Below are 15,000 nucleotides of genomic sequence, written 5' to 3'. Positions count from 1 at the left end.
GGAAGTTGTTTTTGCTTGTAGTATGTGTATGTTTTCGACTTTAAAGTTACAAATAAAGGAATGAAAACACAGTTTGAATGCCGAATGAAAAAAATGTTGCATGTCCGGTATTTTTGCGAAAAATCGACTAGCGGAATGAATATATTTTTTTTATATTGTAAAATTTTTTATATTAAATATATGAAACTACACTTTTTTTTTTTTTTTTTTTTTTTTTTACAAAGGCATCACCACATTATCAAGGCCCAGAGGCCACTCAAGGATAAGGGCTAAAGAGTGTACAGTAGAAGTTGGTCAATATAGTAATCATTAGTAATGAAAATTTGGTAAATTTAATAACTTATATGGAACGGCTCATCAAGAACTTATTTACTTTAGACTTGAACAAAACCATATTGTAGTCAGCCGGAAAGCAGGAAAACGGAAGACAATTCCACAGGCGTGCAGTTCTAAGAAAGAAGCTTTGTTCATGGAATCTACGTTTAGGTTTAGGGACAGATAAAGAGTGGGGGAAATTATTGATAGTGTTTACAGCTAGACGAGTGTTTCTTGTGAAAGTTTGGCGAGGGGGGACCATAGATTGAAGCTCAGTTGAACACTTTCCATGAAAATAACGATACATCAGAGACAAACTCGCAACATCTCTTCTGTGAGATAGAGGTTGCAAGGAGGAGAAAAGGACATCTCCTACGAGGCTACGAAGTCTATTTTGAACTCTATCAAGGCAGGCCAAGTCCTTTCTAGCAGCTCCTGCCCAGATGTGGCAACAGTATTCCATCCTTGGACGTACCTGGCTCTTATATAGATAGAGAATAGCATCAGCAGTGAGATATCTACTGGATCGATAGAAAGATCCCACCATTTTTCCAGCGGCCTTGGCAACAGATTTGATATACGTGTTCCATTTAAGATCAGGAGTAATGGTCAAGCCCAGAAGCTTGTCAAAACTTGAGGCCTCCTGAAGACGAGAGCCATTCATTTCAATTGATGACAAATGTGGATTAGAATGTTGATGATGTAAAGAGAGAAGCTTGGTTTTAGATGCATTAAAAGTAACCAGCCACTCCTTTCCCCATTGTACTACGTGCTCAAGATCAGAGGAGAGAGAATTGGAGAGAACTTGCTCGTTTACTGTCTTAGATGTGGTACCATAAATGGTAGTGTCGTCAGCATAAATCCATATTGAGTGTCACTAAGAAGGTTATTTTTGTTGAGATGTTTGATTACTTCTGTATTTAATACAGATTCTAGCAACTTACTCATGACGCACAGGAGACTTATTGGCCTGTACTGAGAGGGGGATGAGCGATCACCTGAATTCTTAAATACAGGGCATACTGATGAGATTTTCCAGGGAGATGGGAAACTATTCTCCTTAAGACAACGTTTAAACAGTTTTGTAAGTATGGGCGCTAGTTCAGGTTGAAGTTTTTTGAGTACTATAATTGGAATACCGTCAGGGCCAGTTGCTTTACTGGAATCAAGGTTTTTGATTAGCTTGGCAACATCACGTACAGATATACGTATATCACGTAGCGTGTTTTCTGATACAAGAGGAAATATTGGGAGTTGGCGGTCTTGGTCGCAAAGGGTAGAATTAGCTGCAAAGTTCTTGACAAAGAGTTTGGCTTTGTCTGATGCTGACGAGATTACCTCAGGTCCATTGATAATAGTTGGGATGGAGCACACGCTTCTGTTCAGGATTCTGTTTGCTATTTGCCAAAACTGGTGGGAACCAAGCCGCTGCTCAGCTACTTTGGACTTAACAGATTGAGCATATAACTCTCTTGCGTTCCTTATTACTTTCTTACAATGGTTGCTGGCAGTCCTGAAAACGGCTTTAGTTTCCATACATCTATTACGTTTGAAGCAGTGGAAAAAGTGATTTCTGTGCGCAATGGCAGCAGCACATTCTGGAGAGAACCATGGCTGGCTGTTAGGTTTTTGCTGAAACTTTTTAGAGGGTATGAAATGGTCAATACCTACAATTAACCATTCAGTTAGGTCTAATACTATAGAGGAAACATCCTTTTTAAACATGGAATGCAGAGGTAGATAAGATATAAATGTACGGAAGCTATCCCAGTCAGCCTTAGTGTATCGATATACTGTACGATGAAGAGGTACGTCTGAGGACTTATTACATTTCATTTTTATCTTAATTGATACAACAGAGTGGTCGGAAGATCCAAGAGGCGACAGAACAGAAACTGAACATAGTTCAGGGCAAGTTGTGAGAAAAAGGTCTAGTAGGCTCGCATACTGGCCGTCATTATCGGGCACACGGTAGGTTCCTGAACAATCTGAGTGAGGTCATAGGCAATGGAGAAATCATGACAGAACCTCCCCTCATCATCGGTCTTGTTTGAGTGGGTCAACCATTCGACGTTGTGAACATTGAAGTCTCCACATACGTGAATGTTAGCTGAAGGATAAGTAGAAAGGACTTGGTCAATTTTCTCAGATATGCTTTGAAAGATAGTAACTCCGCTGTTGTGGGGGCGATAGAGAGTAAATATAAATGCAGTAGTGTGAGCTAAAGCAACCCGGAAGCACATATAGGGTAAGTTAGGATCTTCCCTGGAGATGTCCCTCCCACATGGAAAGCTATCTTTTATATAGGCACATATTCCATGCCCATGGCGATCTTGGGGGTCAGATTTAGAAGTTAAGTTAGAGTATCCTGTAATTGCAAACTCATCAAGGGAAATAGCCTGTCCAATGCCAGTTTCACTTAAAAATAAAAGGTCTGGTTTAGTCTCCTGTAATTGGGTTTCAACCTCTGGAAGGTTAGAACGTAGACCCCTGATGTTGGAGAAGGAGACATGGTAGTAGGGGTCTACGTTGGAAGTTGGAGAACCGGGTTTAATCGTGTATTTTTTCTTGAAACTTGTCATGATGAAATTTTGGAATTTGTGGACTAGGTCGACAGATTTACTTAGAGCAGGACAGAGAGGGGAAACTAAGAGAGAAAAAGAAACGAAGAATTTTTTTTTTTTGTACCACATGATAAGGTAAAGCCGTAACAATTACCCACTAGTATGGCATCGAGAGGCCCCACCAGAAGCTACTGCATGGTCCAGATTCCATTCACCAAATGGCAATACAGCAGCCCCAGTACTTTGCACCTGCTGATAGGACAGCCTCCTTAGTGGTTAATCCAAGGTTCGGGTCCCTGACTATCAGGCGGATAACGTCAGCCCAGACAAAACGTTTACCTCCAGCACCCTTACTAGTGACATGGCTACAAGGAAAGACATAGAAACAGAAAATTTCCACCAACTCTGCCAACTGTTCGCGCAAAAATACTGCCAACCTAGAAAACAGCTTTTTCTTCTCCCTTTGTCAGAAAAATCACTCATTTAAAAAATGAGGACTGAGGGACAAATAAGAAGAAGCGAGAGTAACAGGAGCTGCCGATAACGCATCCACAATGCGTTTTCTACTCTCCATTAAAAAAAAAAAAAAAAAAAATAAATAAATAAAAAATAACTATTAAGTATTGTACTTAAAAGTCCAACGGACCTGTTTAAGGGAAAGTATGGTGATAGATTCCCCTCCCACGAACTTAAAATGAGTACAATTAGGTAATCTATTTTTGCAATAAACTCGGTAGATAAATAAACATTTATGGACGAGAAAAAAAAAAAAAAATTAAAGCTAGCATTTAATACAACAGAAATACATAAATTAAATACTGAAATAAAATGTAGTTATTAATATTTGAATCTTAAAATAAAAAGTGCGAATTAGTAGAGAAAATCACTTATCACAACAACGCATTCCGTCTCCAAACTAGTGAAGAATTTAACTTTTAATATCGTTCAGAAGATTTTTTTTTTTTTTAAATAAACCGTTAAGAGAAAGCGTGATTTTATTCTGAACTTTAACTAATCACGTTTTAAGCAACTTATGATATAAAACAAAATCGGATGGGGGGGGGGGTTCTTCCGAAGTTAGTTGGTGACGTTATAAGTAATTGCGAGATAAGATGGGAGCCAGAAATTAGGGGTGGGGGACTGAAAATGATAATATAATGGATTGATTATACAATATTTAAGATCAACTTGGTAGATAAACATTTATGGACGAGAAAAAAAAAAAAAAAATTAAAGCTAGCATTTAATACAACAGAAATACATAAATTAAATACTGAAATAAAATGTAGTTATTAATATTTGAATCTTAAAATAAAAAGTGCGAATTAGTAGAGAAAATCACTTATCACAACAACGCATTCCGTCTCCAAACTAGTGAAGAATTTAACTTTTAAAATACGATTAAAATGGTTTTAGTGTTCGAAATTAATGCCGTAGAAATAACCTTGTGAGAATTCTAACCTGGCCGAAATGTTAAAACAACAAATCAATCCATTTTGTTATCTACGTGAAGAAAGTTTAATGTTTTATCGTTGAAACCACCCAGAAAGAAAGTTTAAAGAAAGGGATAAAAATGAGGAGTCACTTAACAAAGTAAATCGTAACGCGATAACGAAAATGAAATGTAAGAAATTTTAAAAAGATAAATATACTAAACAAACGTAGAAAGGAAAATGTGGGCGAAAAAAAGGCTTTCACGTGTTCGGTGATAATTCCCGTATAATAAAAATGGTCACTTCGACACACACACACACACACACACACACACACACACACACACACACACACACACACAAAAAAAAAAAATAAAAAATAAATAAAAATAATTTATTAAATTAAAATTTAGTAGAACGTTATAATTTAAAACTTATATATAAATACACGCATTTATTCGTTTAAAATGCTATAGCAAAATTTCAAGGCAATCGGTTCAGTAGTTTTTGTATTTTTTACGTTTTTCTAAGGGATGTTTCGTGAGTAACTCTCTAATATTAAGCCTGTTAATTAATTGTTAAAATATGATAATTATATGAAATGAATATAACTACGTGCATAGCATTAGGTTTTATGTAGAATTTAATATAGGTGCCAGCATTCTACACTAGATTTTCAGAACGCCTAGAGACTACATCAAATGATTTCACAAAGAGTTATTTTTATTGCTTATAAGTCAACACTTAGCAAGGCTAAAAACATTTGAAAATTCACGTTAACAAGATGGATAGATTGACAGATGTTTGGCAGTGAATACTATGAAGGGATTTAAAATTTCCACATATCTCTATTAAATATATATATATATATATATATATATATATATATATATATATATATATATATATTCGTTTATTTTCAACAGGTATTCTTCCCGAGGTGAAATGCGCAAATCTAACCGAAACCCAACTGAGCGATTTAAAGTTCGCAGACGATTCAAGTTTCACATTAAAATATGAAAAATGCCACATTGAAGTTCTAACATTTAATCAGACAAATCAAACACTGCCATGTTTGAACGGCTACAGTTATACTCCAGAACGGTCGCGATCTTTTGTGTCGGAGGTAAGTGTCTTTGCCACACATTCTTATCTCCCTTTAACTTCTAGAACATACAATATCCTTTCCTCAAAGTAACACTAACTGAAGTCCTTGTCATTCGCCTCATAAGTCACATTGAGAAAAATATAAATAACATTCCAGTTTTAAGAATTTGTAAATGCAAACAATGTTACAAGTAAGCATTAAGTTTTATTTATTTATTTATTTTTTAATTAATTAGTCGAGCAAGTATCTGCTCGACAAACAAAATGTTACTTGCAGACTACTGTTGAGTAATGAAGCCGTAAGTACCGTTTCAAAAACAAATTTTTAATTTCCTCGCCAAATATTTAATGAATTCTTTTGGAATAGTGATAATAATAATCTTCAAGTTCTTCTGTTTCATTTCCGATATTATTTTATATAATTTGATACAATACCGATTAAAAAAATCGTTTTTACAAAATCATTCCTTAAGAGTTTTCCAACCGGGCACTATTCTTACTACTATAACATAACATGTAATAACTGTGCGTTGGAACTATTACTGTTACTACTACTCTTTATTTCTAATAGCATCAGACTGACTGCTTACTAAAATTGTTGATGCTATTTCAAGCGGTTTATATTTTCTTATCGCTTGCACATTGATTTTTACAGAGAGAGAGAGAGAGAGAGAGAGAAAGAGAGAGAGAGAGAGGGGGGGTGAGCGAGAATAAGGAATGAAGCCGTAGGTATAGCATAAAAAGAACAAATTTTAAATTTCTCCACCAAATATTTAATGAATTCCTTTGGAATAGTGCTTTTCTTATCGCTTACACATTGATTTTTACCGAGAGAGAGAGAGAGAGAGAGAGAGAGAGAGAGAGAGAGAGAGAGTGAGAGAGAGAGAGAGAAAACTTATGGTAAACAAAGTAAATATTCTAGAGTTCACTTACCTACTCTTTTATCAAATGTTTTATAATGTTCGCATGTCTTTTCGTAGCTATTTACTAAAGTTCTGTATGAGCCTCTCAAGGCGTTCATCGTTGATTTTATAAGATTTACAATGCTGTAACAAGTTTTACATTTTATTTTGCTGACACCACTCTGACTATGTTTGTTGTCTGTTCTCTGAAATGATGTTCATTGTATATATTTTTTTTCAGTTTTGGCAAAAATTAAGATTATAAATGAAAATCTCACCATAAATTAATAAATTTTTTAGAGACAATACATGAAGGGAAATAATTTAGAACTTTGTCGAATAATAAAATCAGTTAATCCTTTTAAAAGCGTGATATACTTTTTTAGGAGATTAACCGTGAACACACCGAAAAACCCCCAGTTATTTTAGAGTGACTGAATTTTTAGTTGAATTTATTAATTAGATGTAAAATGATCATCATTCCTGAAAATTCTAAAATTTAAAGGAGGTTAACTAATTTTTACTATTAACCTTAAGTACGACTGGCAAATCTTTCCTATTACCACCCAAACTTAATGTGGGTAGTGGGAAGGGGGCATGACATATTTTATACTAAAGTTAAATCAGGAACATAACCGATATTTAAAATAAACAAAATTGGTTACATGTCCTTAAAACACTGTCTGCTCTGAAATTGGGATAATTTTACATTATATTTATATGCGAAAAAAGTTCGACGCAAGAAACTCGATTATCTCCCAAACTGTCATGGTCGATTTTCTTCACCTTCAGTAAAAAGGGGAAAAACCTCATTATTTTTTTTTAGATTTTGTCTAACACCACTAAACACAAGTCTAGTTAAATAACGTCATAAGGAACGAAAACTGAATAATATGTAGGGATAAAGTACTTTATTTAAAAAAACAAACTTTATTTCGGAGATCACAATCGTTGCTCACTCTGCGTCCCTATTTTTATTTTATCTTGATAAAAAACAAAGCTATAATATAATATCCTGTTTGTTCCTTCCTTAGTCCGTACGTGACTTTTTGAAAAAAGCCAAATACACTTTTTAGATGCCAAACTGCTTAAAATAAAAAAGCTAAATTCGCGAAATTTGGATCTGAAAAGGCCGATCAGGCAACCCTGGAAAGAATATGAGAGTCATCTTCCTTTAATGTAGCTTTGTTTTCTATTATCATAACGATCGTTGTCATAAAGGTGTGAGAAATGAAAAGCGGAATAATTTCGACGTGCAGCGATTCTTCGCCGAAGAAAGAAGTAAACAAAACGTTATGTAAGAAAAGGGGCCATTCGAAAGAAACAGGGCAAGAAATAAAGAACATTGCCTGCCAAGAGGTGCTGGACTGAAAGAGTAAATTAAAGATTGTCTATTAGAAAGTGATTTTATTATTTGTATTGAACTATATATCACAATATTACTTTTTGAGTATTTATTAGAACTTATTAAATTATTTTATTTGGGTCAATTCTATATTTCAAATATTCTGGATGCTATTTTCATAGAAATGTTAATAACCTTATATTTACTACGTGTTATTGTGTTTCTTACGAGGGGCGTGCAATAAGTAATGCCCCCGATCCACCTCCAGTTGTTTGATCTAGCTGAAATTTTGCATGTGCAATGATTTATATCTCTACGGGTTATGTGGCAAATTACAGTTCTGAACTAATTGTTGTTTCTGTTTTACATGTGTTTGAACTGAGTCAGGTGTGAAATGGATCCTGTTGAATGTCGAGCAGTTATCCGGTTTTTGTACTTGAAAGGACGCAAACTACAGGAGACATTTGATGAAATGAAAGAAACTTATGGTGATAATGTCCCATCATATGACCTTGTAAAACGCTGGCATCGTGAATTCAAACATGGCCGGAAGTCTGTGGAAAAAGCACCCAGACCTGGTCGCCCCCCTTTCTGCCATTGATGAGGCATCTGTCCGTCAAGTTGAGGCTGTCATTTTGGAAGATCGGTGCATTACTATTCGCGAAATAGCCCAAGATGTCAAGATTAGTACAGGGTCTGTGGAAACTATCATTCATGACCATTTGCATATGCATAAAGTGGCTGCCAGATTGATTCCCAGGTTGCTCACATTATTCCAGAAGCGAGAACGCGTCGAGTGCTCTAGGATGAATTTGAAAATGTGCCAAGAAGATAAGTCAAAGTTTTTCAAAAGACTCATTACACAGGATGAAACCTGGGTCTATCACTATGATCCAGAGACCAAATGTCAATGCAGTGAAATAACTTGGACTCACCACTTCCAAAGAAGGCAAGGGTGCAGCCCTCCGCTGGCAAGGTCATGCTCACAGTCTTCTGGAACAAGGACGGAGTAATGATGACAGATTTCCTGGCAAAAGGTACCACAATTACAGGAGCCTATTATGCTTCACTTTTGAGGAAATTAAGGGAAGCTATCAAAATCATAGGCAATCGGGGCAAGATCAGCAAAGATACCCTCCTCCTGCAGGGCAACGCCCTGGTTCACAACTCGCATGTCGTCAGATCAGAAGCACGAGCGTGTGGTTAAGAAATCCTTCCCCATCCTCCCTACTCTCCTGACCTTGCACCCTTTGACTTTCACCTCTTCCCAGCCATGAAGTTGTTTTTGAAAGGAAAGCGTTTCCCAGATGATGCAGCCTTGATTTCTGAAGTCACGTCGTGGTTGGAGGACCAACCTGGGGTGTTCTACAAAAACGGTTTCCAGAGCTGCATCAAACAATGGGAGAAATGCATCTGTGTGGTTCTTATGTAGAGAAAGACTAATAACTGTGCCAAGTTTCGTTGCTCTACTGCTATGGGAAGTGGGTCAGCAGCATTACTTATTGCACGCCCCTCGTATCCGAAATAACTATTTTTTGCTCTATCCAGAAAAATATCAGCTTTATCAAAACATTTGTTGATTAAATATTTTTTTCAACCTGTGGAATGTCCACGGGTCCTGCTAGTAAAGTAATATTGTGTTAGAGATATAGTGAGAAAATACACATTATTGATCCTCATTCGATCCCGAGCAACGCCGGCGATTCCTACTAGTACTAAATATATCAAACTTTTAAAATCCACTACAAATTTGAAATTCTTTCTATTTTTTTAAATCTAATTTTAGAATTTATAATTTTTAACACGGTACTATGTATTCTTCAATTACAACATTACACCCACTTAACCCCAACATGCTGATTGTATTTTTATAGTCGCAGTAGTGATGTGGCAGCTGAGTGCTGTATCTTCCTTGCTGTTGTGAGACGGCGGACAGAAAGCAGCGATATAAACCCAGTGAATTCATGAAAAGCAAAAAAAAAAAAAAAAAAAAAAAAAAAGAAAAGAAGATTTTCTCTACCGATTTGACACGTCAGATTTACAACTTCCTGTTTTTGACGTAACTGCCGGGACACGTAATCCTCACTCGACTTCAGACTGGAAAACTCCACCATGCCTAAATTTAATCATACGTTAATCGTTAGCTAGCCCTACTTTTTTACACACCCACATCTAAAAATTATTTTGCATAATGGTTTTATCTTTTGTTTTTATTTTTCAGGTCGCTACCTTTATTAAACATTTTCACTTTTTTTTATCCTTTCAGTTTGATCTAGTCTGTGACAAAGAAGGTTTTTCCGAATTGACGCAGACACTATATTCAGTTGGGGGTTTAATATCGTCCCTCACGGTGCCTATAATGACTGATAAATACGGCCGGAAAAAGATACATATTATCCTAAGCATCGTCTTCCTAGGTTCTGGGATCGGATTATCATTTGCCCCAGATTACCCGACATTCGCAGCACTCAGATTATTAGAGGGTATTATGTGCCAGGTATGTTCAAGTTTTGATATATATCCATGCATCAACGTCACGAACTCTTTTATTGGTTTGTATGTCAGTCCGTTGGTCCGTTACACCACAGATGTAGGGTTATCTGAAAGATAATATCTATTAAATCTATTAAAACATTCACCAAACTATCTTGCACTGTGTGTGTGTGTGGAGGGGGGTTGAGTTATCATATACGTCCATGCGTCTTTGTTGGTTTGCATGTCAGTCCGTTGGTCCGTTACACCCCAGATGTTGAGTTATCTCAAAGACAATACCTATTAAAACATTCGCCAAACTATCTTGCACTGGGGGAGGGGGGGGTGAGTTCTCATATACGTCCATGCATCTTTGTTGTGTGTTTATATGTCAGTTCATTCGTCCGTTACATCTCAGATGTGGAATTATCTCAAAGGCAATCTATTTTATTATATGTTTAAAGTGAAATTGTCTGTCTGTGCGTCTGTGTGTGTACATTTCCCTGCCAAATAACTCTGTCAGTTTTCAGTATACAGATTCGAGATTTGATATAAGGAGTATCGAGATTTGGAAAAACATGTTTAATCAGTTTTCAACGAGAAATTTGGTTGTCAAGGGGTCAAAGTTCAACGATTTGACCTTTGAAATCTCTACCAAACTCCTCCGTCAATTTTGGGTCTAAACACTTGAAATTTTAGATGTAGGTTACTTGGACATGAATCAAATCTTTTCTTTTGATTTGAGCCCAAAACAATAGATGTTCAGGGGTCAAATTTAAATAAAATTGATCTCCCTGATCTCTACCAAATTACTTAGCCAATTTTTGGTCTAAACATTTGAAATTTTTCATAATGTGTATTCTGACACAGGGCAAACTTTTTAATCGGTTTGGGTCGAAAATTTGGCTGCCAAGGGGTCGAAGTTCAAAAGATTTGACCTTTACGATCTCTAGCAAACTATTCAGTCAATTTTGGGTCTAAATATTTGAAATTTTGCATAAAGAGTATTCGGACTCGTAGTAAGCTTTTTAATCAGTTTTTGGGCGAAAATGTGGCTGCCAGGAGGTCAAAGTTGAAAGAGTTGACCTTTGCAGACTCTACAAAACTCCTCCACCAATTTTGAGTCTAAAACTAATTTTAGATCTAGATTATCCAAACATGAGTCAAACTTTTTAATACAAATTTTTTTATACATATAAGGCTCGAGCAAAGCCGGGCTAAACTGCTACTATCTATTAAAGCATTCTCCAAACAACCTTTCACCGTGGAATGTGTTAAGTTTTGTGGGTGCATAGAAAACATGTCTCTACAGGGTGTTCAAAATTTACCGTTACGAGATTCTTTTATTTTCTATATTTAACAAATTATCTATATTTTTTTTATGTTTTTCAGGTGTATAAATCTAAGCTATAACTGAAAGTTTAGTTTTGATCAGAATGCCACAGGATTTACAAAAAGAACCGCCACTGTAGAGCTATTCAAATCTGGGAAGACAGCACCTGACATAGCAAAGACCTTAAATATCAACAGAATGTTGGTCTGGCGGACACTTAAATGGTTCAAATCGACTGGTAACATTGTTAATCAACCTGGTCAAGGTCGGCCTCGTTCTGCCAGGACCCCAAAACTGATAAAATCCACAAGAGAGAAGCTTAGGAGGAACCCAAGAAAATCCCTCAGAAATCTCGCTAAAGTGTCAATCGAAACGATGTCTCCACACTGATTTCCAAACATCTGCGTACAAACACAAGAAGAAGCAACTGTTATCTGCAAGTTCTTTCGAGAAACGTGCGTAAAGAGCTGCGCTCATCTTATCTCGCATCACTGCTGTCACGTTTCCTAACTTGGTTTTCAGTGACAAAAAGAAATTCGACGTCCAACAGCACGTTAACATCCAAAATGATCGGATTTGGTCGCGTAAAAGTGAAGTCGAGTCTTTGGTGGTTACTCGGAGGCAAGGTGCCGCCTCAGTGATGATCTGGGCAGCGGTAACAGACACGGGAAGAAATCCTCTCGTTTTTATTGGAGGATGGCATCAAATTGAACCAGAAAAATTATCGCACATCCATTCTTGAGTCTGCATTGTTGCCCTGGCCGCAAAAGCATTTCGAAAACAGGGGTTGGTCATTCCAGCAAGACTGCGCCTGCTCATGGAGCGAAAAAGACACAGGGATGGCTGACAGAGAATGCGCCTGCTTTCATCTCGAAGGAAGAATGGCCTCCATCATCTCCAGACCTGAACCCACTGGACTTTGCAATCTGGTCAATCTTGAAGAGCAAAGTCTCAGCTACACACCACACCAGTTTGAAAACTCTGAAAAAATAACGGATCAAGAAATGGGAGAAAATACCCAAAGGAGTCAATATTGACTCCTGCAGAGCATTCTCCAAACGTTTGCAGCAAGTTGTGGATGCTAATGGCGGTTATATCGAGTAACAGTTTATATTTTCATTACCATATTATTGTTTTATACATTTCAATTAATGTAATTATAATTTTTTTGTTTATTTATTAAATACAAGTAAAAACCTTTGTAACGGTTATTATTGAACACCCTGTATATATCTGGATCGTGCAAACAAGTATAAGGAACAAAGAACATAATGATATGCTTGAAATGAGATATTTTACAGACAGTGGACTTTAAATTAAAATAAGTTTCAGATAAATATTTTAATTATACAAATTCACGAATTATTCCAAAGATTGAGTTTGGACATTTATAATTTAAATATAATTTCGGACATATGGCCCCCGCGGCTCGCGTGTTTATGACGTAATCTAGAAGTTCAATTTTAACAACTCTACGATTTAAATTAGGTTATATTTTGGCAATAACGTGTAGAATGTGTTTTTCAAGCAGTCTGCCGTGTCTGATGTATCAGTATAGAATAGGGCTTTACGTATCCCTAAAGAAAATAATCCAACTGGGTTAAATGACACGAACGAGGAGGCCAGTTGACAAGCCAATTTCGTGAAATTATTCGTTCATCAATTGTTTATCTCAGTAAATTGCTTGTACCGCGTACTGTGTGGCATGTGGCTCCGTCCTGCTAAAACCACATGATGAATTGCCAAAATCAAGCTGAATTCAAAATAACCGATAGTTTTCAAATCTGCAATTAAAGAAAATAGGGTAATCAATTTAAAGTTCGTTGCCTTAAAAAAACACCCTATAAAGTTATTTCGACATTTGCAGTCCACAGATTATTGAAGATAATAATGATTCAGGTATGCAGGAGTTTTCATACGTGTCCATGCACTATAGGAACTAGTATTCGCTGTAACTGTAAGATCAACACCTATAATATTTTATTTAAAAAAACGGCGGTTGTTAAACGAGAGGAAAACAAAGTAGTCGGTTGTCAATTCCTCTGTGGTTTTGTCGAATAAACCTTCTCTAAATCCATGAGTAGCTTTTTGCATTGTGCTTTGTCCGGCAGGTTGTGAGCCACTCTGCTGGAATTAATGCTTGCATAATGAAATATAGTATGGGTATACATAAGTCAATCCAGTTTAAAATGTCACATCTAAAAAGCACTGAAACCGATTAATCCAAATTTGATTCTGATTAGCCAATTTTTATTTGTTTTTATTTGAGTATATCAATAAACGAACGCACGTAGCTATAATATATCCGAAATAATGAATCTAATTTAGTAGTTTGATAAAAAGGAAAAATTATTCAATAAACACCTTAAAGTAAAAAAAAAAATAGACAAATAACTGGGTTTTTTTTTTCGTATATATTGAAACTTACAAAAATGGCGTGGTTACAGAACATGAAAATTCATAAAGTAAATTTGAATATAATTGATTCAATGAGACGCTGAGTTCGTACATGCAGGTAACAATTTTTTTTAAAGAAATAAAATTATGTCGGCCAGCTGGAATTAATGCTTGCATAATGATATGAAGTGGTAATATATGGGACGAATATAAAGAATGGATCTAATAACAACGATTCTGTATGAACCAACAAGTATTTATTTTATAGCTACAACTGAACAAGTACTTATTAATTAAAACGTATTTATTGAAAGTCAATGTGCGACAAGCCTAATCCAAAATATTGTCTGATCTGAAGTACAAGGGAGATAACTCTGCTACAAAATCTTTTCGAGACAAGGGAGATAATACTTGGTAAAACGTTATTTTCGCGATTATATTTTTTAAGATTAAAATTAATATATTTATTTGAATAAACTATACCAAATCCGAAGCAAACTGGCATGATGACAGACCTCGTGTGAGACCAATTATTTATTTCTCGAACGCTAACCTCATTATACTAAAACGGTTTGCAGTTTCAGGTCGGTGCTAAAGTTTTTGTCTGTAGAAGGGGCATTGTACCATTGTAATTTATTTTAAGAGTATTGTTATTACTTAAACATATGATCATGAATAATCTATAAATTTTCTTCCTAATTATTAAAGCACCATTCATATTTTTTTTTGCAATATTATCACTCATGTCAACCCGAAAACGACCTCATTTATTCAACAGAAAAAGAGTAATCTTCCATCCGTATAACGCTCATCACACAGCATAACTAATCAAAGTTCTTCTAAGAGAATTCGTTTGGAAAATCTTGTTCCATCCTCCATACTCTCCTGAATTAACCCCCTCTGATTATCACTTATTTCGAAGATTACAAAAACATTCAGATTGTCTTAAGTTAATCTCACGAGGAAATTGAATATGAGTTAGATTCATATTTCGCATCAAAACCTAAAGACTTTTACAAGCGAAATATTTATAAGTTTGTTGACAGATTGATCACGTCACTGAGAGCAAAGGTTGTTATTGTTATTTAATTTTCAAAGTCAGTTTTTCTTTTTTGTTTTACGTAGGCATCAC

The 15,000-nt window shown here is 35.8% G+C and overlaps 1 protein-coding gene across 2 annotated transcripts in view; it reads left to right on the top strand.

Annotated features, from left to right (window-relative positions):
* Nucleotides 1-15,000, top strand: part of LOC145256451 (solute carrier family 22 member 21-like) — a 69,574-nt gene that overhangs the window by 14,885 nt on the left and 39,689 nt on the right. For both annotated transcript variants that reach the window (XM_080115378.1, XM_080115377.1), the window contains exons 2-3: nucleotides 5,239-5,438; nucleotides 9,933-10,163. In XM_080115378.1, coding sequence (XP_079971504.1) covers nucleotides 5,239-5,438; nucleotides 9,933-10,163 — 431 coding nt within the window. The remainder of the gene's footprint in view (nucleotides 1-5,238; nucleotides 5,439-9,932; nucleotides 10,164-15,000) is intronic.

The sequence above is a fragment of the Euprymna scolopes genome, chromosome 32 (genome assembly GCF_053919585.1).
Source record: "Euprymna scolopes isolate OS-2025 chromosome 32, ASM5391958v1, whole genome shotgun sequence".
Classification (NCBI taxonomy): Eukaryota; Metazoa; Mollusca; class Cephalopoda; order Sepiida; family Sepiolidae; genus Euprymna; species Euprymna scolopes.
The sequence above is the reverse complement of the archived record's forward strand: the minus strand, read 5'-3'. Positions and strand labels throughout refer to the sequence as shown.